The sequence below is a fragment of the Scophthalmus maximus genome, chromosome 15, assembly GCF_022379125.1.
Source record: "Scophthalmus maximus strain ysfricsl-2021 chromosome 15, ASM2237912v1, whole genome shotgun sequence".
Classification (NCBI taxonomy): domain Eukaryota; kingdom Metazoa; phylum Chordata; class Actinopteri; order Pleuronectiformes; family Scophthalmidae; genus Scophthalmus; species Scophthalmus maximus.
In genome coordinates this window covers 18,780,069-18,806,420 of record NC_061529.1, presented here as the reverse complement: position 1 = coordinate 18,806,420, position 26,352 = coordinate 18,780,069, and the positions used below count along the sequence as shown (strand labels likewise).

The 26,352-nt window shown below is 42.2% G+C and overlaps 2 protein-coding genes across 6 annotated transcripts; one reads left to right on the top strand and one right to left on the bottom strand.

Moving 5' to 3' along the window:
• Positions 1–1,717: 1,717 nt before the first annotated feature.
• On the bottom strand, positions 1,718–8,873 carry atp6v1c2 (ATPase H+ transporting V1 subunit C2). 5 transcript variants are annotated; one of them, XM_035611273.2, is made up of 14 exons: positions 8,790–8,871; positions 8,381–8,584; positions 7,805–7,872; positions 7,161–7,246; positions 6,867–6,929; positions 6,573–6,667; positions 6,119–6,210; positions 5,935–6,030; positions 5,790–5,858; positions 4,447–4,539; positions 4,267–4,354; positions 4,073–4,170; positions 3,835–3,964; positions 1,718–2,464 (listed from the first exon to the last, which is right to left on the bottom strand). In XM_035611273.2, exons 2-14 carry the CDS (start codon positions 8,507–8,509, stop codon positions 2,375–2,377), a joined length of 1,197 nt encoding a protein of 398 aa, XP_035467166.1. In that variant the 5' UTR covers positions 8,510–8,584; positions 8,790–8,871; the 3' UTR covers positions 1,718–2,374. The 5 variants fall into 5 exon arrangements, with proteins under 5 accessions (XP_035467166.1, XP_035467165.1, XP_035467167.1 ...); XM_035611272.2 differs by lacking the exon at positions 7,805–7,872 and having other exon boundaries at positions 6,119–6,323; positions 8,776–8,873; XM_035611274.2 differs by lacking the exon at positions 6,867–6,929.
• A 1,324-nt stretch (positions 8,874–10,197) lies between these two features.
• On the top strand, positions 10,198–25,392 carry nol10 (nucleolar protein 10). The gene is made up of 21 exons (XM_035610175.2): positions 10,198–10,375; positions 10,986–11,031; positions 11,129–11,227; positions 11,346–11,423; positions 11,515–11,552; positions 12,597–12,733; positions 12,834–12,899; positions 13,089–13,149; positions 13,743–13,828; positions 14,140–14,218; positions 14,822–14,971; positions 15,445–15,511; positions 16,395–16,447; positions 18,354–18,480; positions 21,730–21,809; positions 21,988–22,086; positions 22,286–22,378; positions 22,647–22,823; positions 23,246–23,559; positions 23,870–23,972; positions 24,628–25,392. Exons 1-21 carry the CDS (start codon positions 10,310–10,312, stop codon positions 24,793–24,795), a joined length of 2,187 nt encoding a protein of 728 aa, XP_035466068.1. The 5' UTR covers positions 10,198–10,309; the 3' UTR covers positions 24,796–25,392.
• Positions 25,393–26,352: the final 960 nt, after the last annotated feature.

Sequence of the window (26,352 nt, the reverse complement as noted above, 5' to 3'; positions counted from 1 at the left end):
CCTATTTTATTCTCCTCCACATTTAAGAGAAAAACATAGTTGGTACTTTGGGGAAATTTGGGGTTCGGGAACAGCTGGACTAAACTAGTTAAGCCTAGGTGCTGCACTGAGTTTAGCATCGCACTCCAGTAAAAGGGAACATTAATGCAGCGTACCCAAAAATAGTTGTTTTTTTCTTCCTTGTCAAAACCTGGCAGCTAAGTGCAATTGCCCACAATGCAACTCCACTGCCGACGGCTCAGTTTGAGTTGCATAGGTTTTTTTCATTACATACATTTTGACATGTGTGTAATGGATGATGGCTGAATCCCATTAAGCTGCTTCACTTTCAGGGCCTTGGTCATTTTTTGTGTTCATAGACGTGTCTCACTCGGACAATTGAACTGAACAGAGCCAACATTATCAGTTTTTTCTGCCATCTTAAATGTTTGTGCTTCTCTCACTATGACTTGTCAAAATGTCAGCTGTGAAAGACGCCTATAGTAGCACGGTATGAGCTGCTAATGTAGCTGTGAGCTGCCACGCTCTGGCAAACACAAGGGGCGGGCTACAGAGGTCCGATTCTGTTTTAGCGCCACATCAGTCTTAGGCTGGCGTCAAATTGTCAATTTTGTTTGGGAAGGTACCTATAGTGAGAGGACCCGGAAGTATTTCATCGGCAGCCGTGATAAGAGCTGTTCGAATTTCTCACGAAGTTACACTGGACCTTCCTATGCGAAAGGAAAGGAGAAATGGTCGCCCTACAATTCATTGCGGAAGGAAGTTAAATACTTAACTTAAATGATTAAATAGAGCAGAGCAAACATTCCCAATGTGACAAACTTTTCCTTTCAGGTTCGTAGCCTATATTCCTGTTTTTATTTCAATTCCAACCTCGGTAATGAATGAATAATTTTCACCGTGTTGTCCGTGTTTAGCATGAATCCACCCGCTAAGAACGCACGTGGCGGAGTAGCCTATAAGATGCGCCTCTTGTGCTCCATCTTCTGAAATGTGTAGTTTCACCACAGCAGACGCACAACGATAACGTCGCTTGATAACGTAGCACAGTGGAAGTCGGGTCGCATTCTCTTAGCGGTGCTCTTGGCTCTTCCTAAGTCCTATGAATCCTTCCTTTACACCTTTCCTTGACCTTTCATGACGATTTCCATTGAGGTTGAGGAAAAGTGGTTAAGAAAAGGCGAGAGGAAGGACTCTCCGAATCCCCCCTTAATCCCGTGACCATCCACGTACACTGGGCGTGCCTGTGTGAACAGGAAGCATACTGACTACTCTGCAGTCGGGGCGAACAATGTTTCCAAACACTTTTTTTAAGGGGCACTCTGAAACCTTGACAGGCTGCTGACCATAACAATATGACTTATTCGGGCATTATTCAGCATGATGACTGATAAGTATTATATTGCAGATAAGACTATTGGTAACAGCAAGTGTGTGGACCTAAACAATGAAATAAGGTATGCACTGAATGTGTAAATGCGGCTGTTGACCTCCTGGCCAAAGATATCTTTTTTTTTAAAACTGGATTTAAAGAAAATCTTCAGGATTATGAGATTGTGTTTGCAGTGTTGTTATCTTTATCGAAGTAAAAGATTCTTCTTCCACGATTGATACCATCACAAAGAAAAATCTGTTTTGAGAGAAGTGTGGTATAGGCCTACAGAGATGTGATAGGCTTCTCCTGTATAATAGTAGTAAACATGGAGGAGACGGAGTGTGCTGTTTTAGGGCTGCATTTAACGATTATTGTCATAATCGATTAATCTGTCTGCGATTCATTTTCTTGGGTCGATTACTAAACAAATACAAACAGTTGCAGCTCTATACTGTTTTGTTGATTAATGTGCAACCGTGCATAAAGAAATCCCACGTAATGACTGTGATGGCTTCAAAATTTCCAGCATTCACATGCAATTCTTGAAGCTGTGCGCTGACAGAAACATTTACAGTACATACAGAAAACACTGGACTACGTTTTTAAGGTATTACATGTATATGGTTCCATAATTCCACAAGCAGCACAAAGTTTACTCTGTGTGTGTAGACAACACTGTGGTGAAGAGAACCCAAATCCATCCACTGTTAACCTGACGTGATTTATTTACACCGTCGTCTGACGCAGCCAATTCCTCCTGTCTCAAGAGAAATATTAAAAAGACATTTGAAGTTATAATCTTTGCTCGATTCATTGTATTTTAGTGCTGAGGGCCTTCACGCTCTTAGCTCTGGGTGACTGGTCTGGAACAAGTGCTGCATGAGCCACAGGGCCCCTCGTTGCAAGCCTGCTGATCCCCAGCATGTCGGTGTTGATATCGAGCTACAACGCAGGGCCCTCATTGCTTGGTCACTGTGTGGGTCCTCTCTTTGCTGACCGCTAGCTGGTCTCCAGCACATTGGTGTTGATGTCGAAGCAGATGTAGGAGAAGTACTCCTGCTGACAGAGTCCTGGGATGTCACAGCTTACCTGCTCGGCAGAGGGAGAAAACAAAAAACCTGCAACATTACACACATCTTCGACCAATTAAAACCCACTGTTGTGTTGTGCTGGAGCGTCCGTGCACAATGCAAATTCTGTTCATTTCACATGCAGTTCTGTTTTGTATGTTATGCGCTCTTGCGTCCTTATTTGCCTTCAGTGTGTGTGTGTGTGTGTGTGTGTGTGTGTGTAGTATAGCAGCCCACACAAATTCATTTTCCTCCGCGCATTCTGGCAAAAACATGGATAAATTTGCGTGTGACAGATGTCAATTCAAGTGGGCCGGATAGCAGATGGCCGACAGTGCTCCTCTCCACGCCGACATTAACATGAAATCTGGATGAACACTTTACTCGCCCGGACTGTCTTTGGGTTTTATGAAAAATGGCAAAGCATTGTCAAATTCCCCATAAATGATTCACCATAAAACAGTTTCTGAATAAATTGGATTTCACTTGTGTGTTGCCCGAGCATCCAATCTTGACAGCAAAGCTTTCAACAGGCTGAATGCAGACAAATACAGAGAGGTCCTCGAAGAAAACTTTCTCCAGAGTGCATTTTACCTGAGACTGGGATGGCGGGGTCACAGACTGGCTGTCTGTGAGTGGCTCCAACGAAGTCCAGGAGTTTTTAGAGAATGTGCCAGGAAGAGTTGGATAAAGTGTACAAATCTACTTGCACAAGGCTTTCAGAGAGCTGTAACTGCTGCTGCCAAAGGAAGTACTGATCTCAGGGTCTGACTACTTTTGTAAATTAAATATTCTTTTTGATTTCTAATAGATTGGCGTAAACATCTCTAAAAGTACATCTTCCATTTTGTCATCATTGGTTATTGTACACAGATTGTTATGGATTGCGATACGTGATTGAAAGCCACTGGAAAGCTACAAAGTGGACCCACATACTGATCCCCGAGTCAAGTCACAGCCACGCTCAACGACTTCTTTTATTCTGTCTTCATGCCTTTTTAGATAGGGCGACACCTGTGGCTAGTGGAATGTCTCTCTTTTTAGCCACAACAACTCAAGAATTCTTATGCCAATTCTGAAAATATTTGCACAAAAGTCTAATAGGATGAAATGGTGTAGTGCTGACATTTTGTATCCAAACAGTCAAAGGTCAAATTCACTATTGCATCGTAATGTTCCCCAAAAACATTTTTCTGACCATCATTTACACAACCATAACCATAGGAACAGAAGGGGAGGTTGTGACCATATTTGTTGCAGCGTGACCATTTGCTGGAATCGTTCCGCCGCAGTAATTCTAGCTTTCCGTGCTGTAGATAAACCATGAATGTAACATTGGCACGGTTATGAGCAACATTCGAAGCAGTGAATGGGAGTTTGGCCTCTTACGTCTGTCTTGCTGGCAGTGGCGGTTGGGTCCAGGTGCGTGAAGAGCGAGGCCAGTTCTTCTCTGTGTTTCTTTGAGCACTTCCTGTCGGTCTGCAGCAGGAGAGCCTGATAGTTCACAGGCAGCCCGTACCTGGCAGGGGATATCATCTTGAGTCCACTCACACATGAACCACCTGCCATTTTCAACTTCACGTTGAGAGTTAATGAGCGAGCAGCACGAATGATACGCAGCACTGACCTGAGGACTGATTCCACGAACACCCTCAGAGCTTTCACGTGAATCCAGGCGACAAACACCTCGTTGAAATTGACCTTCAGCCAACGCACAAAGATTCCCTATGGAGGAGGCGTACACATTTATAATACAATGCAACACACACCAACACACACACAAAAAAACTCTGTAGAGAGAATACATGATGTGTGACGCACATATTGTTCCTTCTTGTGAACACCAAGCCGCTGCCTCTCCTGCTGCGTCTTCTCCTCCAGATCAAAGCTGTACTCACGCACAGTGAACCTGTGTGGATCAGAGGCTGCGCTATGGTAACTGACACAGGCAACACGTCTTTGACTTGAAGATGGAATTTCTGGCAAATCCATCCTGCTTACTTGCTCTCCTGGGCTTTGGCTTTGAATTCACACACGGCTCTTTTGAAGAGTGTAACCGAGAAGACTCCGCCCTCTCCGTCCTCATGCAGCTTCCTGATGTGTCACACCCCCCAAAAAATGACAGACAATTGCACTCACAAACAACACATGGCGACATGCAAACAGCAAGACAAACTGGAAGAGGAAAAGATAAGGTGAACGAAAAATGAAAGCTGTGTGATATTGATGAACTTACTGTAAATGTTGACTGTCCCCCTCAGGATGGATTCTAGTCTGCTGATTTTTTTTTACTCTATATCGCCAATATTTGTACAATACTGTGGTTTATGACCAAATATCTGAAAAACTAATGACACTTTCATTTCCTTACGTTTGCTCTCATTGCTCAAATTGCAACACAGGAAACAGAGGAGAGGCTTTTTTTGCATTTCCAAGTTGCCCAGCAGAGGGCCACGGAGGCCTGTTTATATCAAACGTAAAGCTTTGTTTTCTTTAGGTATATAGTTTTCATGAGTAGGTGCGAGGCATCTTTTGTCCTTTTTTTAAAGATGGAGACACATCATCATTACCAAACTGAACGACAATCAACTGTCCATCACGACCCAGGGGCAGAGCCATGGGCGGGGTTTATCATCACTGACACAATGGCCTTTCTCAGTATAGTTTCCTGTGGGCTAGGCGGTTCTCTGCTGGATAACACTGACATGCAATGCATTTATTCTCTTGTGCTCCTTCAATCCATCAATCCATCCATCAGCTAAATTGCATATACTTTGAGGGATGTAGTAGTCCCAGCTGACACTGGCAGAGAGGCTGGGTATAACCTGGACCAGGGCTGTGCAATATGGTGATACATAATGTGTGGCGATGTAAAAAACACCTTTCATTTCGTATTAGGCTCTTTTGTCTACCATTATGCTACGCCTTGTGTTCCTTCACGCAGCAAAAAAATGTGATGAGGTTGGTTGCAATATGCAACTTCACCACTAGATGCCATCAAATCTTACACACTGAACCTTAAAGGTCCTGGTGCTCTCACTTACCCTGGGCTGTCTTTTAGTCAGGGGGGAGATGAGCGCAGTTATGACGGAATTGCATAATTTAGGTCATTTACTCCTAATGGAAAGACATTTTGACATGTCGCAGTGGGAAAAGCACGGGCGTAAGTAACAAGACCCGCCACTCCGACTCTTACTTTTCTGCTGGTAATGGAACACCTGTGGTTACTTAGCCTGAGCCCTTTAGAGGCTGAGAACAGGTACTCGGAGCTTAGCCAGTGCGCCTGCGCCTCCATCAAGTGGAGTGGCTCGTCTCACGGCCCGCGGTTTACAAAGACGGCTCACCTGCTCGACCGTGGAACCACAAACTCTGAAAGGGATTCATAGGTCCTCTCCCACTGCAGGAAGCTCCCTCTGTGACCAGAGACACGGAACACATTTTACACATCAAGAACTTAATAGATACAAAGACCCATGTGCTATCACTGACCTGGTAACCACTACAAGTAGAGTGGTGAGGTACTCTGAGACCACCAGGTCTTCTTTTCTCACAATGTCATTTAGACTGCGCGTTTGCAAATTCCCACTGGAAAGACAGACAGACATTCCAGTTCAGGGAAATTTGAATATGATGGGGTGTTTTTTTTTCTTCCTCTTAAACCGATGTTACTCACCTTAGTTTGTGCTCAAGGGTTTGCAAGCTTGTTTTCACACTGTTATACGCCGCAGCTCGACATTTCAATTCCGTCTCCACCTGGGACACTTCCTGGCACACACGCAGGTAGGAGGTGAGGAGGTGCGGGCGGATGTAAACAGTCCCGCAAGTGTCTCGACTTGTTTCTCTCAACAGCTCAGGATCAGGTGGTACCTTTATACCCACTTTTCAGAGGTTCAATCACATTTGAAGGACTTCATTCAAATCCCTCTAGTAACTAAAGCAAATGTCACATTACTGAAGCTAAAGCCGCTGTCATTTCCATTTCACTATGGCTTCCGATATTTCTTCTGTGTCTCGCAACTTTGTAAAAGTTCAATAGCTATTTGCTAAAGAACCCCATTCAGGGGGTTCTGACTCTAATAACGATATCTACACATCATTATTAAATCCTCATGTTCATTAGCCTGTACCTTGTTGATGATATCTGCCAGGCAAGGGAGAGGCAGAGCTGTGGGATACTTGGCTTTGTCCCACTGAAACTGTGTCACATAGCTCATCAAGTCCACTGAGAAACAAACACACAGTCATAAGTCGAGACCTAACTAGAAACCAAAAAATTGCACATTTGTATAAAAACACTCCACCACACAGTGGAATAGGAATAGTTACACAGGAAGCGAGAGGGCGAAAGCACTGTAAAAACACACTCTTTGTATAAAGAGTCACACATAGTTGCACGCCAGCTCAAAGAGCGGATAAAATACCCCTCAGTGACGTGAGGTAACTTTCCAGTGGTGACAGGACGGCTCTCTGATTCACGCCATGGTCTGATGGAGGAAAGTGATGAGAAACAATGAAAAAGACAATGGTTCGTGTCGGACGGCTGTTTTTTTGTCCGTCTGTCTCTGTGGATGTTTGTGTGAATGTTACAGAGAGTATAATGTTAGGTAGCTCTTAGTTTCATTTGCAATATGCATGCAGCCTGGGGTTCCTGTGCACTCACTTGATGAGTTTGCATACAAGGTAATTAACACCCTCCGAGAGAGGGAGAGACTCACCTCCATTTGCCAGAGCGTTTTCCATCAATTTGTCGGTAGAATGCTCCATCACACCCCTCATACACTGACATGTTTTTTTGATCACACTGAGTAGGCAAACAAGAAAAAAAAAATCCACTTTTACAGAATATGTATATGTTATTTATAGAATCTCAACAATTTAAAGTGCCTTCATTCCTGGAAATCTACGCAATGAAGCAAGAATGTGGAGCAGGGCTTTTATTCATCCGTGTGAAGTCCTCATAACTGAAGACACACACAGAAAACAATGAATCAAACTTAACTCAAGATATTTGGACTAAACTTTAAAATGAAGCTGCCTGGTTTGATCTTGCCAGGCCAATGTTTTGATGTCGTAAATAAGCCTCCCTACTTGCACTGTGTCAGCTCAGATACACCAACAGTGAATTTAAAAATCAGGAGGGAAAACTAACCGTCAGCTGCCCCTGACCATCAATTAATCACGGCGTAGACGGCACACAAGCTTAGAGTTACTGCTATCAATTAAGGACAAAGGTGCACATTAAGCTACAAATGTGCAATGACTACTGAGACCAACAGGATCCATGTGCACCAACGGAGCATGCGGCCACATGTTCAGTTTGGTTCTTCCTTCCTGCAGCTTTTTTTTTTTTTTTTTTTACCTCTCAGTCAGCGTGTCGAGTTTGGAGAGATCGTCTGAGATACTGAGCAGGCTGTCCAGTATTCCCACCTGAGGTCATGCCATAGACGTTACAGTTAGTGCCACTGGTGCTTCATCCATCTGACATCAGTGAGGGCTCAAATCACTCACAACACAAACAACCGCTCTGCGTGTACGATCACTCGTAAAGATTCAGTCCGGGGGTGTCCACAAATCACATTCATCATAAGGGGTTTTCATGTTTGAATTGGAAAGGCTACTGTTTCGAATTGAGTCCCGGCAACCAAGGTGAACACTGATCGCGCCGAGTGAAATGGGTCAGATGGAATTTTTGCCTCAAACTGTAGAGAGCAACCTGAGCCTTTAGTCCTTCACCTGAGAAGGACACCAAACACCCTCATCCTCCTCAACGACACTCTACTGTACTGGTATAAACACAGAACTGACATTCACACGTACAATTCTTCACCGCTCTTTGTTTTTGACAATGCTGTTTTCATAGTGTGTTTATTTACTCTGTGTAATTCATTCGGCTCCATCAGGCTGCTCACCGGAGCAGATGACAAAACAGCCTCACCTTGAGATCTGGAATGGAGAACTTGCAGCAGGAGGCCCGGCTGGTTTTGGCAATGGTGTGCTTGAGTTGCTCTACGCTGGTTAAACTCTTCTTGTCCAGTGGGATAGAAATCAACCACAAGTCGGTCATGACTCGCGACGTTTCACATAGAGGCCTTGGGTCAAAAATGCTCCCCTCAAGAACGGGCCTTTGGCACCAAATGGACTGTGACCCAGAGCAAACAAACATACTGTAACATCAAAAGCACATAGTCTTTCATAATAAACTTAGTAAAAGATTACATGCATGATTTTATAACGGTTTATATCCCATTCTTTGTTTAGTTTCTCACTAAAAGGGATTATAATCAAATTTTAAATAATAGAGAACGTCAAAAAGGAATATAAACCACTTACTAAGGTATTCTTACCGTCAGGTCATCCTCATGATCATCCTCTGTTAATCCCTCTGTAAGAGTGTGAGCAGCAGCTCCACCTGAGGCTGACTGACTGACACTCCACTGTCTCCAGGGACCACAACAAGCTGTTATAGCACTTCAAGTGATTCGAGCAAGTACAGGTCACCGAAAATGATGGAATATAATTTTACTTCCCGCTCTAAGTTTCAGTAGTTTTGAACACGTGTGCATTGACAGTATACGCGTGAACACTTTAGATACCTTTCGTACTGCAACTTTGTAAAGTTAGGAAACATGTTTGAAGTAATTTGCCTGCATCACTCTGGGTCGTTTCAATCCATTTATCCTAAATTATTTTGTAGTTTGTATGGAGGTGTGGTCACGATAAATGTCTTAGTGTTAATCACAACAACTTGTTCCATGGCAATAATTTAATATTTAGTTTGAAGTGGAAAACAGCAACAGAAATTAGCTCTTGCTAGTTATAAATTAATACAGTTAAGGTTACTCATACATAAAAACATAAACATAAAACATAACATAAAACATCATGAGAGCATAAAACAAAAAACATCCGGCCAAGGAGGGCGGTCATATGTTCAGATTCGGCCTCAGTTCTAAAAACTCTGAAAGGAAGTAATCGGGGAGCCCGGCCAGACCTTGTTATGGAACTGATGGTTCTGTTCTATAAAATCGAACAGGCTGGTGGATTGGTGGGTTTTCTTTGGGTGCCTGCCCATGTCGGGGGGATGGGAATGAGATAGCAGACAAGGCAGCTAAAATGACACTGGAAGAGATATTGATCTAACAGTATGTGTTGGCATATTTGAGTGCCGGTCTGTCATAAGGGACAATCTAACAGCAGTGTGGCAAAGGCAGTGGGAAAATGAAAAGAGGGGTCGTCATTTTTTTCAATTCAGGACAGGGTACAGGCAGAACAGTGCTACCTGGGCAAAGAAAGAAGACACTCCGTAATAATGACAAGGCTGAGACTCTGACATTGTGGACTTGCTTGGGATCTAGCACATATGGGCAAGCATGAGGATGGACTTTGTGGAACCTGCAAACAGCAACAAAACTGTTCAACATGTACTTTTGGATTGTTAGCAATATAAATATCAAAGAGAACAGTTATATACTGCATTGTGATGCATTGGAATACAGAATGTGACTTTGAGGGACCTACTAAACCCCCCTGAGCATCAAATGGAGATAGTGGAAGCGGTCATGGGTTTTATCTCTGCCACAGGATAACCCCTCTGATAATGATGATACCTGGAAATAGTACCTAAACTGACCTGTGAGAGGCAGCAATGTGCCGCAAGGCATCTAGTCTGCCGGAAAGCCAGAAGAAGAAGAAGAGTAAGGGGGGGCTGTTTTCACTTAGCGTGGTTTCCACTCGGACCTATTTCGGGAAAACTCACCCTCACTTCCTGTTGTTGCACCGAGGCAACAACGTGGATTCAGTGCAGTCCACCGCTGTGTTGTAGTAACAGTGTTATGTGTGACCAGAGTCCCGCTCACTCGCCACAATGCAGATGTCAAGTGTGAACGATGTGAAGATTTACAATTTGAGCCACGGAAAGTCTCTCCCGGAGGTAAGAAAACATGACTCGCCCCTGACGCTAAGTTACATGAAGTTACTGCTTAGCTCGAAGCTAGCTAGCAAGCTCACACCACCAACAAGCCGGCTAACGCGACAAGAGCAGTCCTATCAATGTGTATTGAGGAAAAAAAAAATATTGGATAACGCACCTCATTAATGTCACCGTCAATGTAAAGAAAGGAACACATTTATACAGTAAACATAATTTCAGACTCCTCGGTTCTGCCTTCATCCCTCACATGCAGCACTCATCTCAGTAAATGCTCAGTAAGATTTGATTGACCCAGACTAAAAGTAAGCACACGCCTATAAGTCATGTAAGCATTATTTTATGTTTATTTATTAACCTAACCTATAAACTATAAATTCCGATCACCTGTACTCTTCACATGCACCAGAGTTGTGGTCTTTGCATTGTACATGTATAATTTATCGCTGTCTTTATTTGCTATGTTTATATTTGTCCTGTTTTTATAATTCCGTATGCTTATATTGCACGTTTACTTATGTATTACATAAATGTACTGATAGCTCTCATTTGTTGCTAATAAAACGTCAAGTTTCTCCGTTGTGGGACTAATATTGAATTTTCTTTAATGCAGTGGCTGTCAGATCGGAAGAAAAGACAGCTACAAAAGAAAGATGCTGGTGAGTTCAACATGATATCCCAATTCATTTTGTACCATGTATGTTTGTCATTATTTTTGACTGATATTTGTGTGTTCGTAATCTCTTTTTTTTCCAGACATCCAGCGTAGGATTGAGCTCATCCAGGACTTTGAGATGCCCACAGTGTGCCACTCCATCAAAGTGTCGAGAGATGGGCAGTTCATCCTGGCAGCGGGTAAGATGAGCTGTGGATATTGGTGGGGCTGTCTGTCGCTGTCAGAACAGGCCTCCAATAATGTTCCGGTGGTTATTCCACATCTTAAACTTTTTACTTTTTTATCAAACAATGACAGGCACTTACAAGCCCAGGATTCGCTGTTATGACACCTATCAGCTGTCCCTGAAGTTTGAGCGCTGTCTGGATTCAGATGGTAAGTCAGTAGAGACACCCACTAGTTCCTCGGCCTCCATGTCACTGATGACTAATGTTGAAGAGTCTCTTTTTCTTTCTCTCCCCAAAAGTTGTGGCCTTTGACATCCTGTCTGATGACTACTCTAAGGTAAGACATTGAGGGCCTGTTGCCCCAAACTTAACCAGTGCTGTGGGACTCATTGGCTTTTATATGTGATCTATGTGTGTGTGTGTGTGTGTGTGTGTGTGTGTGTGTGTGTGTGTGTGTGTGTGTGTGTGTGTGTGTGTGTGTGTGTGTGTGTGTGTGTGTGTGTTTGGTTCGTTAATAAATAGTATTGTTGTGCCAACACAGAGGAACTGTGAGGTTCTCAGAAACTGCCAATGACGTTTGAGTCGACCTACCCGTAACATGATGAGACCATCAGAACCATCCAAGTTTTCCAGGGGATCCTTAGAAATAACATTAGTCTAAAGACAGACACACCTGTTTGTGAGCAACATATGAATTCACTTTATATATGCTCAGTGGCCAACCTTATGGAATCAACAGCCTTGTCATGTCTTCAAAGAACTTAATATGCAGCTTTTTGTCACATGTTCGAAAATCTGCAAATTCAGTAATATAAATATATATTCAAGGTTGTAGGTAAAAGTAGTGTTGTACTAGACTATAATACATTTGGATGTATATCTAATTTTTTTTCATTCCCTTTTACATACTTGTATATTAGGGATCACCTCTGAATATAATGTAGTCCAACAACACACCATCACTAATGATGACCTCAATGCTAAAACACATGATATAAAGTCAACATCATAGGCATCTTAAGCATAGAATTCATTTCTTAACAGGATCTACAGTTGTACCTCGTAAAGAGGATATTAATATGTACAATTACTCAGCACCAATCATATTCACTCTCACAGAGAAAGTGGTCACTGTTTGGTTAAATAGTAATAATTTAATAATAATATACCACAGCACATGTCTACTAGTTTAACCCACATATATATTGAAAATAAGTTTGTTCTCTTTATGGAGTATTTAAAAAATATATATATTTTGAGTTCTGTCATCATTAATATAACAGCTGACATTAGCTTTAATTCACTAATACACCGAACTCCCTGAAATGCTTGCTGTTATTTAGCACTTTTGACAACGCTGTCTTTCTTTGTGTCTGTGCAGTTGGTGTTCCTGCACTGTGACCGCTACGTTGAGTTCCACTCCCAGCACGGACACTACTACAAGACACGTATTCCAAAGTTTGGACGGGACTTTTCGTACCACTACCCCTCATGTGACCTCTTCTTTGTGGGGACAAGGTGAGAAGCCATTCTGGCATGATTTTAAGATTTATTCCTGTGCATGTCCTTTAAACATGGGTGTCACTGTGATTTTTATTTATTTCATTTTTTTTTTCAGTTCAGAGGTTTTCAGGCTGAATCTGGAACAAGGGCGTTTTCTCAACTCACTCCAGACTGATGCCGTGTAGGTATTCCCAAGGGTTGCCATGACTGTCAACATGTGCGATAGTACTTTAATGATTTTAATGATAGCAGACTGGTCCACTCTTAATTCTGCTCAGTGAAACTATTGAAATTATTTACTGATAAGCTCTTTGCTTTCATTGCTCCCAGCTGATGTTCATTGTGCCTTTTTTTCTTGAATCCTAACCAGGGAGAACAATGTGTGTGACATCAACCCCGTCCATCATCTGTTTGCCACAGGAACCTCTGAGGTAAGCGCCATTGCAGACTGTGTGGGAAATGAGGCTCCAGTTATTAGTAGACAGCAGTGACTGTGTTTGGCTTATTGCTAATTGCACTTAAGAATATACTGAGCCTTCAAAAGGTACATATCTATGTTTTTTTATTCAAAATAAACTTCTCCGATAAGGATGACATTTTTATTTTTTCACTGTTCAGTATCAGGCCTCCTTGTGTTAAATGAATTTGAGGTAAAACAGGAATTTCACAGTCTTGTACATTAGCAATTTTTTGTTTTTGGATTCACTGATTGTTAATCCGCCTCCTTCTGCTCCGCCTCTTTGATATTGTTTGGTATAAAGCATCACACATCAGCTGGGCTGAATAAAATTAGTGCGTTACTTGATTTCTCAACATTAAAGTTCAAGTTTTTCCAACCCGTTACCTCTCACTCTCTTTAGCTGCCAATATGGGAAGTTACCCACTGCAGCTTTTAACCAGTCTTAAATTCAGTCCCAGGTAGTTTTGGTAAAGCTTTGAGTTGTCACCTTGCTAATAACCTACCTACTAACCTCCCTGTATTTAACTGACTGACTGACTGAGAGTTCTTCTGTTCGGTCCCCAGGGAAAGGTTGAATGCTGGGACCCTCGCGTGCGGAACAGAGTGGGCATGCTGGACTGTGCCCTGAGCAGCCTCACTGAGGGAACAGAGTAAGTGCCAAGCTGTCAAACTGAGACGTCACATGATTTCAAACGATCTCAGCCTGACGTTGCAAATGAAGCCACATGGCCCCCATTTCCCTCTGCCTGCATCTATGCTGCACAGAAAAACAAAGTGCAGACTGTGCAACATTAGGGTACAGTGTAGATATATCCACCTCTTCTCTGATCCCAGTTAGTTTATTACCCTGTCACAGCAGAGCAACTGTGCGTCTGTCATTACCTTTTTTTTTTACTGTTGTGTCTCACTCTGCCTTTAATTATTCTGTGGATGTTCTGAATGTGTGTTTTTTTTGGAACAGAGTCCAAGCTTTGCCTTCAGTCAGTGCGCTTAAGTTTAATGGCTCCCTCACCATGGCAGTGGGCACCAGCACAGGACAGGTGAGTGAAACACAAAGTGTGTCACACAATATTTGCATGGTGGCTGACATCAGTCTTGTTTGCATCAGGCTCTTTAACTGTCAAACTGCAGATAGAAACTCTGTATCACTGGTCTATGGCTACAAAATCTTCTTGCTCTCTGTTTGTTGTTGTTGTGGTTGTAAACTCTCAGCTTGAAATCCCACCCCCTCTTCCTGTGATTGGTCAACTCACAATTAGGGATGCAACTAAATTAAAATTGTTGTGTTTTGATCGCGTAATTAAAAATATTCTTCGTTAAAAATGATCTTTGCACTTATTTGGCGGAATACCGAAAATGCTTTTCTGGGTATTTTTGGTCGAACAAAATATCAGTGACCGAACACCCTACTCACAATGAATTGGCTGATGTAACTAAAAAGGTGCAGCCAGGAGCCTGTGAGGTCGTCACTGTCCGTTTAATGTTTAAGGAACAGTTGCAGTTGGGAGCTATATAGCAGTCTTGAACACATCCTTAGTCGTTCAGTATTGATTTAGTGGTAGGTGGAACGCTTTTCTCTCCTACAAAATTAAATAGATGTCTAAACTCCAGTGGTGTTGTCCACCAACTGCTGTGTTTTGAAGGTGCTGCTGTATGACCTGCGCTCCAGTCGGCCACTGCTGGTTAAGGACCATTTCTACAACCTGCCAATCAAGTCGCTCAGCTTCCAAGATCAGCTGGACCTGGTTGTGTCCTCTGACGCCAAGATTATAAAAATCTGGAACAAAGACAACGTAAGACCTGAGGGACCTGACCCGCGCTGCACGAGAATGACAATGAGCGAAGTGTTGTTTTCAAATTCATATAGAAGCAGTTTCACGCATCCTAACACTAGAGTCAGGATTGTGTTTGTTGCATACAAGGAATTTGCTTTGGTGTTTTGGTTAATAACAAACAGTAAGTCAAAAAAATAAGGGCAATAAAAAAAAAGTATTGTGAGTACAAGGACAAAGATAAAAACAGGAACTGAAAATATAAGAGCAATAAGTGAAAAACGTTACAATAACTTTAAATATATACAAATGAAAGTAAAAATATGCACATTATGCTCCCTTCCACCGCCATTTGTTTTACAAAACCACCGCACCATGAATTGTTACAAACATGCTAAAAGGAAAGCCTTCAGTCTGCAGACTGCTAGCTTCACATCTTCAAATTGTATCTCTGATACAGTTCATCTCTCATGTATTCTGTCTGTTCACCACAGGGCAAGGTGTTCTCCTCCATACAGCCCCAGACCAACATTAATGATGTGTGCATCTACCCTCATTCAGGTGAGAATAACTCCTCCAGCATGATCACAAGCTCCGATAAAGTACCTTGGTCCTGATGTAGAGAAGCACCAGTCTCTCAGCGGCAGAGAAGAGTTACATAGAAAAGCGACTTTGAAATGACAATTCAATTAAATAAATACATAAATAACAGTACTAAAAGCTTAAAGCAACAATAACTGCAGCTACTGTAAGTGTATTTAAAAATAAAATAGACAAAAATTAGGTGGAGGGTACAGTTGTTGTTTTTTCAGTTAGAAGTTTAAAAGCTTGTATGCATTGCTAAAGTTAAAGCTAACTGAAAATCATTTATTGATGTTTTAATAAAGCCACAAAATGCTCAAAACTTGTCACATTTAGAACCCAAAGGTGCATCCTTGACATAATCTCTAGCTTTCCTGCAGCTCCTTTCCACCTCCAGGTGTCGCCACCTCACACTGGCGTTCACTCATTGCACTTTGACCTATTCTGTGTTTTCATTCCAGTCAGTTTACACAAGATACAAAACACTGAAGGTGACATTCACATCGAAGTCACCAATGAAATACATGTTTTGTTTAAATGTGTGTTTTTTTAATGAGGTTTCATCCTTAAATCTTTTATAGAGTAACAAATTAAAGACACTTCCCGACATGACATGGCTCACATCCTGTTTTGTGTATTGCCTTACATTCTTTTTAAGAAAAATAATTCTGCCTCAGGCGATCAAAACTCAAAAATATCAACTAGCAGCTTTCACTGATTCATATACCAGTGCAAGTAACATGGCCTTCAAATATCGTGACTGGAACTAAAGTCAGTGTTTACACCACTGATGAGCTCTATTAATATCTGCCCCTTTTTTCTGTCCACATTGTTTTGCCTGCATCCTTTGTGTCATTGACAGGTATGCTCTTCACTGCTAATGAAGATCCCAAGATGAACACATTTTACATCCCAGTAAGTACACGCACATTTATATTCTTTTGCTGCGAGTTCATCAGGTTTTTGGCTCAGGGGAACATATCTGAGACAAAAACTTGTTAGAGAACAGCTGTGTTAACAAGCCTCTGCGACTCAGGTGATGACGCGTGGGCTAAATGCTGCACTATGAGTAAACCCTGTTGTCATTAGCAATTTTCTCTCTGACTTGGAACTCAGCATTTCTGCCGGTAATGTGGAATCCGTTCGGTCCACATAAATGATGACGTCACATGGTGTCACACACTGAGGCCAAAGTCCACCAGCCAAGCCTCCGGCAGCACCATGTCATTGTGTAAACTTCATCAATAAGCTGAGCTGAGCTAATAGCTGATACCTCTGAGCTGTCAGAGTCACAATCTGTGCTACGTCTGGAGCAGACGGCCGAGAGCAGGTTTTTGACACCGGAACATTGCGTAAACAGAAATGGCAGGTTCCTTTAACAAGTGCGAATGCACGCCCAGTTTGTTTCCTGAGATCATATATCATCTATAAACACAAAAAGCAGCTCCCAGGGCAGGATGTTCTCACCTCGGCGCTACACAAGGGCTTTATTTCTCAGAAACTGATATGAAACCCTGTGGTTTAAAGTTCAGCACAAAACTGTCCTCTTTGCGAAAACATTCTCTAACTCAAAGTATTTTCAAACACACATTTTCATTAACAGTGCTTACATTTTCATGTCAACACCATAGATTCCAGGTCCACAAAGTGAAGCCAATGTGATTTCTCTGGAATCACCAGCAGAGGGCGACTCACACGATTGCAAAAAAAAAATCAGTTTCTATAGAAGGCTATGATAAAATGACCTTATAACATCTGTAAACATTTTCCATTTTTCTTCTTCAATACAGCATGATGTTCATTTTGTAAATGATGGTCTCATTTTGACTAAAATTTACATTAAATCACAGTATTTATTGGGACATAGATACAGCATGATTGACAGCTAGTACTGTCTCAGTCAGGCCATACCCCCTGCTCCTCCAAATATGGTAACTTCTGGATCCTAAAAACCAAGATGGCGCTGGGCAAAATGCCAAATCGGAGGCGTCTAAAGGGCAGTTGATATACTATGATGTATATCAGTATGAATACTGATCATCAGTTCAACACACAGCAACTATTACCACAGCATTTTATAGAAAAAGGTTCAAACTGAAATCAGACTTTGAGACATTATAGCTCAAGAAAAGAACAAATGTGTATGCACACTTTAAGCTTCATAGTGGTTCAGACTGCTGCTTGTCACAGCTTGCATTTGTCTATGGGTTGAAACCAGTTCAAAAATAGACCTACATTTATTTTTTATTTTGAATTAATTATAAGTAATAAATATAAAGAATTATCCAGTAATTCACACAGAGAAAGCAAAGATTAAAAGCCCAAAGTGACACTGAGTTGTGTTGAACAAATATTTTTTTCCTATCTGACAACAGAGAATGGGTTTAAAGGCCGTGACAAACATTTTATGGATTTAATGATTAATCCTCAAAATGTAGTTGTAGTAATGGTTTTTGCTCCAAATGAGACGGTGACAGGGATTTTACAGAAATTCCTGGCATGGTAACTTAACATGACAGTGTTTCTAAAGTGAGAAAGTTTGAATGATGTGAGAAAAACACAGTAAACGGTGACAGTGTAGGAGAGTCGAATGAAACTGTTCAGGTGCATACTGTGAATATGCTCATCCAAAGAAGCGATCATAGTACTTTTGCTGATGCGTTTGCTGTTGTCACCAGTGTTGGTTTACGTGTCGGCACAGTTCCATTGAAAAAGGAGCAGCTCAATTGTTTCTACCTGGAATCAAAAGATAACCTTGAACAGCACAGGACATGACTCTCCTACATACTCAGAAACTATGTGTGTTTGTGTTCATGTTTAGGCTCTGGGCCCTGCGCCTCGGTGGTGCTCCTTCCTTGACAACCTGACAGAGGAGCTGGAGGAGAGCCCAGAGAGCACAGTGTACGATGACTACAAGTTTGTTACCCGGAAGGACCTGGAAAATCTGGGTGAGACCTCACTGCCTCAATTTCTCATCACAAGCCTCACTGCATGTGCAAAACAGACAATTCGTCTGCATCAGTTTTCCCTTTACAGTCAGTACATGCAAGTTAATGGATTTAGTCTGTTTTTTAAATGCACAGAGGGTAATGGCATGGGAAGTTATCCAATTCCACTTAATTATTCCAGAAAAATAAATATCAAATTGCGCCAAAGAATCGATTTCATGCAGCTCTCGTTGAGCTTCGATGGCCGCGCTATTGCTGGTATGTAGTCAACGTCTAATGAATTACTCCTTAATGCCTGTGGGTGAAGGTAGTGTGATTAATAGAGTAATTAAAATTACCTTTTTGATATCAAACAATAGAATTGGAGATGCAGGTTGACCTATTGACCATTACAACAAGTGACAATGCTAACAAAAATGGACAAATATTTAAAGAATAAATATACAGACCCTCAATGAAAATCCCTCCCGACCTAACCCAGAGAATAGCCGTTCACGGAGCAGTGATTGACGATGGGTTTATTTTTCTTTCATTGTAGATAGCCACGTAAACAACTATGTTGCATAATCATTTCAGCGTGTTCAGCTTGTCATTGTTCATTAAATCAGTAAACTTCGTTCCTGTCTGGGACTCGTGTCTGATCAGCACACACCATTACGTCTGTCACAGACATAGAATCAGCATAAATTTCCACTTCCAAAGCTACAATATTTTTCCTTATAAAAGCCTATTACGCACCGTGATACTGTGCCGTGGCACAAAAAATAGTTGAGAAACACTGGGCTAAGGGACCTGGATAACTGTCTAACAGCAGTGCGCTGGTGTGGAAAGTCCTGAGACGAATAATAGAGGCAGGTGAAGAGGGAATGGTAGTAGTGTAAAAGGGATGAAACAAAGGCACAAAAAATCAAAAAATCTATAGCTCTGCTTCTGGTGCAACAGCCTGAGTTTGGCAGTATGTTTTTACTCGAAAAAAAACAAATAGGGCTTAATATTTTGATGTGATGGTTGATGATCATGGACTGATCATATATAACTAAGATTTCTAAGATAAGACTGTACGGAAGAAGAAAGTGAACCAATAGTTTAAGCAACTTGGGAACTTCAGTCTTATCTGCAAAATAAATCTGTGGCCATCCATTTTTTTATGGCAGTGAAGAAATACTGCCCTCAGAATGAAAATGAAAGACCACGCTCTTGAATAAAGGTAGTAAAGAGTCCGCGTGTGCGCCTGCGTGCGAGAGCAGGATAAGGATGGGCTGACTGGATCAATGTGCTTAACACAGCTGTGTTTGAATAAGATTTTACTCATTTGAAATAGTGCTTAAAAGAAAAATTGATGTGTGTTGGGGAGTTTTGATATTAAATAAATCAGTTGGAAACATCGGTATGTGTTCATTATGTAATCGTGGTGAGCGACGTCGGCTGAGTAGGCGGTTCCTTCAATGTGGCCCAGGAAACATTAACGTTCACCCAGCCTAGGGAATGTGGCCACGTGTGTCCCAGAACCCACTCCCGATGTGGCCTGAGTGAACAGATCTCAAATGTTTCCTCCATGTGTCTCGGGACACACATGGACCCTAGGGAATGATTGAGAGGCTCTCGGTAAGAACAGTAGCCTTTGGGGAGGGAGAGAGAAGGGTCGGGGAGTGAACACTTGAAGGGTTGAATGAACATTGGAATGCAAGCTCAGCAGTGAAGAGATCAAATGACAAGAAGCAGTGAGGTGGTTGGCTAATGTGGAATAAATGGAGAGGAGGGGGCATGCAGGGAACAGCGGTGTTGATTTACAGGAGCTGCGTAGTGCGGCCCTGTTATGTAACCCAGAGTCAGCCCGGGCTGTCTGGTGAAAGTTCCTGGGAAGAGTAACGCACTCCGTATTCTCTGTGCCCCATTCCCCTTCATGCACTTACATGCTAGCAGGTGTTGCAAAAATCACAGAAACAGCAGGACGATGTTGTCAGAGTGATCGGCAGTTTTTCTCAGCACTACTTGGAACTCCTTTTTCCCTCCTGTTTTCATCTGCAGACAATATGCGGGTTAGTCTGACATGGTATGGTTAATAGTCATTGCTGGTTCGACTTACAGGGAACCAGCAATGACTGGTTCCCTGTATTTGGACTTTGACACAACTTCCATAATTCTGCCTCACTACACCACCACAGGGGATTTGAAACATATTTGAAGTTAAGACTTTCTGCCTTAATTCAAGGAAATTCTTTGACAGATTGTTGTTTGGTCCATGAAATGTCATAAAGTGTTGGAACATGTTGATCATTTTTCCTAAACCACAAGATGATGTTTTGTTTTTGTCCACACACCAAAGATGTTTATTTTGCTGTCATAGAGGAGCAAAGAAACCAGAAAATATTCACATTTAAGTAGCTGAAATCAGACAATTTTGACCAGTTTTTTCATAAAAACTACTTAAACTACTAAAACTACTTAATCGACTATCAAAGTAGTTGGCGATTCATTTAGTAGTTGATAACTAATCGATTAACTGTTGCAGCTCCAAATTCCAGTCATTTTTATGTAGAGTCCCTCCATTTTCGAAGCCTCACATTGAACTGGACGAGCAGTTTCATGGCCAGGCGTGGCCCGTACCCTCGTGATAAACAAAGCAGATAACGGTTCTGGAGTTGACTCCAAGTGTTGAATTTGCATTCGGTAACTGGCCGTGAGCACGATTAATATGTGTCTCAAAGAGGTGCAAGTGAAGGATGTCAATGTTAGGCTGAAAAAACAAAATACGGAAGGATTGCAGAGACTTTAGAGTACAACAATTTGGTCCGTTCTTAAAAAGACAAAAAGCACTAACAAGCTCAGAAACACATCAGACAGCTAAAGTGAACGATCGCAGAATTCTTGGTAAATATAATCACTTGAGCTGGGTAGGTCAAGAACACTCTTAAGGAAGTTTACAACCACAATCAGTAGATTCCAACCCAAATGTTTACAAAGAGGGTTCAACACCAGAAAATATATTTCAGCTCTGGAATGAGAAAAGCCTGTATGATTTATCCTCTTGGGACCATGAATGTCTGTAGAAAATATTTCAAAAGTTCAGTCTGGACCTGTGTGATGTACCTGCAGACCTCCGAACCAATAATTGCCCCCATGGAACCCCACTGATTAAAAAAATATATATTTCTGCTTAGAATTTCAGACTTTTTTTTCCCACATCAATTTCTGACTTGAGGTATTACTTTTATTGATAAATTTGTTTGCTTTGCTTTTTTGTGTCAGGTTTGTCTCACCTGGTGGGGTCATCTCTACTGAGAGCCTACATGCACGGCTATTTCATGGACATACGGCTTTATCACAAGGTATCGTGGAGCTGCATCTACGTTTAATTTACACCTCTTGAATATTTTCGCTGTGTTGTTGAATTTAGGCTGATTGTGGTTTGACAGACAAAACCTACTGGAAAGGGGGGTTGATGTTGCTGTCGTGCAAGAGGAATGTTTAGATTTTTTTCAGTTTTGCTCTTTGGTTTGGCTGCAGGTCAAAAGCATGGCAAATCCTTTTGCGTATGAGGAGTATCGCAAGGATAAGATTCGCCAGAAGATCGAGGAGTCCAGGACCCAGAGAGTGCAGGTTAAGGTGAGTGCCGCCGTCTTCGAATTCTGTTACACTCATTTCAAAAGTGCGATAAACAAATGACCTCTAGCAACTGGTTGACTTTTGTTGATGCCAGTACAAACTTGTCTGTTTCTTAACAAATGGAGCCAGTGTAATCCTGTTTCTGGTTACTCTGTGGGTGTGTGTTTAATCAATATTCGACTGGCTGTGCCCGAGACAGAAGCTGCCAAAGGTGAACAAAGACCTGGCTCTCAAGCTGATGGAGGAGGGTGATGACGAAGCAGAGCTGGCTTCTAGGAAAAAGAAGGGCAAGGTAGGAAAACATTGATTACAGTCTTCATCGTAGCAACATGTCTTAAAAACGTATCCACCATAAACTTTGTGTTTTGACACTTTAATCAAAACAATTTGAAAGTAAAAGTTTTAAATGTTTCTTTCTGTACCTGTTGGGCTTGATGCTTTTCCCACCACAGCATCTATTAAAAACAGGCGGAAAAAAGCACTTTATCATCAGAATGTGTACACTCTACCTATGCATCAACCCGAACCGTTTCCCCCATCTCAACTTCTGAAAACGGCAGGCTCTTCCTAGTCTCCTGGGCGATGACCGCTTCAAGGTGATGTTTGAAAACCCAGAGTACCAGGTAGACGAGCACAGCGAAGAGTTCCGCCTGCTCAACCCCATCGTCTCCAAGGTCGGACTGAAGAGGAAGAAGAAGCTGCGTCTCCTGGCGCAGCAGACTGCAGCTTCTGAGCAGGTAATGCTGAGACCTTTTCAGCTAAGTTCTCAAGGCTCAAGGCTTTTAGAAATGAGAAGCATAAGTCAAGAACACTAGAGATGAACTACTGCTTTTTTAAACTGTTTCCATGTAACAAAGGAAGCTTTTCTTATGAGGAGTTTTAATTTGTTTTAGCCAGAGGCAAGTGGCATAATAGCAACTAAATCGTGGCTTTCCACATCCACTTTTTGTAGAGTATATATCAGCTTGCGGTGCTCCATAATCCTTCCAGACACGGTCATCTGTTTCTGACTTGTTCACAGGCCTCTGGGACTGTGCTAAGTTTAGTCATACTGTGTTTTCTAGTCACGATTTAGGAAGAACGGTCAGGCCTGTGCCCAGAGGCCAGAAACAATATCACGGCAATACATTTTTCTAAACTTTGCAATGTCTGTGTGCAGACGGCCGAAGAGGAGGAGGAGCCCGAGGGGCGAGCCAGCTCCGAGGAGGAGAGCTCAGACGACGACAAGAGTTGGGTGGAGGAGGTGAGGGAGCAGCGGAAGATGCTGTGGCAGGAGGGACGAGACCGCCGGCGGCAGGATAGGAAGGAAGCCGACCGCAACACTGTCCTGCTGGAGAGGGAACAGAACGGAGGAGACAAAACCGCTAAGATGGCCGAGAGCAAGAAGTCAAGTCAGCCCCAGTTTTATCAAATCAAAGCCGGGGAGGAGTTCAGAAGTTTTAATGACATGGCCCGCAAGCAGAAACTACAGAAGTATGTCTTTGGAAATGTTTTAAATGGAACTCTTACACAAGTGCTGGTTTATTGTGTGGCACACCATTAAACTCAGATTATTATTCAGTTTACTTTAGAGTTTGCAGCTGTTGAGAAGCTTTGTGGTGTAGGCCTTTTTCTAAATGAATGCATTTAAAAACTTAAAGAAAGTTTATATATGTATAACAACACATTACAGGGCCAAAAATAATGACAAACACTGTTTATCTCTGTGCCAATGCTTTCTGACTGTGATAATGTATGCACGTGTGGTATGTGGCATCTTACAAACATGCGTGTGTTTTTCCAGGGCTTCTCTGGAGGACCGTCTGAAGTTGGAGGAAAATTCTGGAACTAGCAATGTGGCCGACACGGCAGTGGGAAGCAAACAGCTAACGTTCACTCTCAAAAAGGTAAACTACTCACGTAATGCGCCGTCCTCTGTAGATCCTCTCCAGCACTTTATTATTTAAAAAAAACACAACACTATCTGCTGTAAACCATCTGGGGCCGCAATTGTCCGAGGTGACAGTTTCTATTTGGAGCTTTGAGAACATTATATTTAGAAAGTTCATCCAAGTTCCAAACATCAGCTCCTGCTCACCGTGGACACCCGTGGTAGATTTAATGAATAGTTGCGCTTTAATCACGCATTTCATACAACAAAGGACAACAAGCCAGGATAACATACCACCAATAACATAATCAAATGTATTTCCATCTATGTGAGTCATGTCAGTAATGGAATTAGTTCTCACTACAGTATGCTGGAGGAATGTAAAAGACAAGCATAAATACCTTCACAAATCTTATGGCAGTGAACATTAAATATTCCGAAAGGAAATGATATTCTTAAATTATAATTAAGCACAACAACCTTAAACAATAGTTGTTAAAAAATAATTTATGCTTTTAAGTGTAGGAGGAAGTTGACTTTTAAAAACCCTATATGAAATGTGGATATTGCTTAACCACCTGAATGTGCCTCTTACTCTGATTCTGTCTGGAAGCCGTCAGTCTACAGCAGAACGTCATTGAGTGTAAAACTTATTCTGTCCTCCTCTGCAGTCGGAGCAGCAGAGGAAGCAGCAGCAGGCGGAGCGGGAGCACCACGAGGAGAGGAAGAAGCTGAGGCGCTCCGCGGGACACCTGAGCAGCGGCCGTGGAAGAGGCTGGGGCGGCGGCAGAGGAAGAGGAGGAGGTGGAGGAAGAGGACGGGGTAGAGGCCGGTACTGAGGAGGGCAGCCTAGTCCACTCTCAAAGCCTTCATCCTGGATGGACAACAGAGACATTCCTTGCAAAAGCCCTCATGTAAAAATCAAAGTGTAGTAGTTTCTGTGTTACAGATGTGTTCAAGAGCTGAAGAATACTGTTTTAAGCTCTGGAGACACTCTGGAGACAAAGTACACGAGGCAGAGACTGACGATGATGAACGGGGGAGCCTGTCCGGCCCCTGGGTGGTCTGAGCCATGGGTGTAGCTGCCCTCTCTGAATTCACAGCATATTTAAAAAGATTTGCTGTGTTACTGTCTTTTGTGCATATAATTCTGATGCCATTATCTTAAAGTACCCTGACAGCATACTTTTCTGAGCAGGGGTGGATCCAGGAGGAATTAAAGATTTGAAGAGCTGAAAGGACTTGACACGACCTGCCTTGTCTCAGGCATCTATTTTCTAACTGCTGCTTCTCAGTGCCCAGTCATCTGTTTCATTTAATTGATTGGAGAAAAGGTGTATGTGTGTGTCTGTGTGCGTGCGAATATGTAAAATTATCCTTTTCTTTTTATTGAATATTAGTAAGCCAAAACTGAATTAACAATTGGTACAACACTTGTTCCTTTACTTTGTTTTTATTGCTGAAAATCAAAATATACAATTTTGCCCAAATAACTTTAAAAATGTGTTAACACTTAGTCAAATTGGAGCGTGCTTCCTTTGCTGCAGATTAATACCTACTTGCGTCACAAGTGAGAGGAGGGGGAGGGAAAAATGTGAATGAGGACAGTTTTTTTTTTTTTGCTTTCCCAAGCCAACAACTGCAGTTCTTGGAAATGGGACAGCTTGGGTGTCCATCCCATCCCCCAATGTGCTGATGGTGTGAACCCCCTCTGCTCCTGCATTGGCCAGTTTCAAAGGGGAGGGAGGTGCGTCTCAGCGCTCAGCGTGCCAAACCAGACCCCAGGCTCATTTGAACTAATTTAATGTCACCGTGCTTTTTCACCATGACCCATCAGTCAGTTTTTGTGACGGGTGAACAACACGTGTTGGAGCCAAACGTACTGTCGTCTTGTAGCTTTTCAAAGAATAGCTCAGGGTTTTTTGTAAAGATGCTTATTTTCTTTGGTTGCATATTTACTGCACGGGTATAAGAAGTAGTATTAGTGATCCATATAACTCCTTGTGACAAAGCAAATTCACTCATTTCTCCCTAACAAACTATTCCTTAAAAATCTTGTATATTACAGTATATGGCATGATGACATCCTCTAACCCTTTTACATTGTATGCAGCTAAATAGATCCGAGTCAAAGTTGAACCTTCTTTTTTTTTTTTTTCTTTTTTTTTTAATTAGTGTGTACAAAGCCCTTCTGGAATGAACAGGAAGTTTCTGTATCCAGGTATCCGTTCAGAGATTTGTACCAGTAGAGAATATGTTGCTGAGGCTGGACGACAAAGCCCCATCCTAGTTTACCCCTTTGTGTTGGGAAACCAGGGGCGCTGTCCCACTGTAAGGAGAAAAACATCATTTAGCAAAGTGGCATCTGGTATAGTTGTTTAATCTGGGTTCCAGGC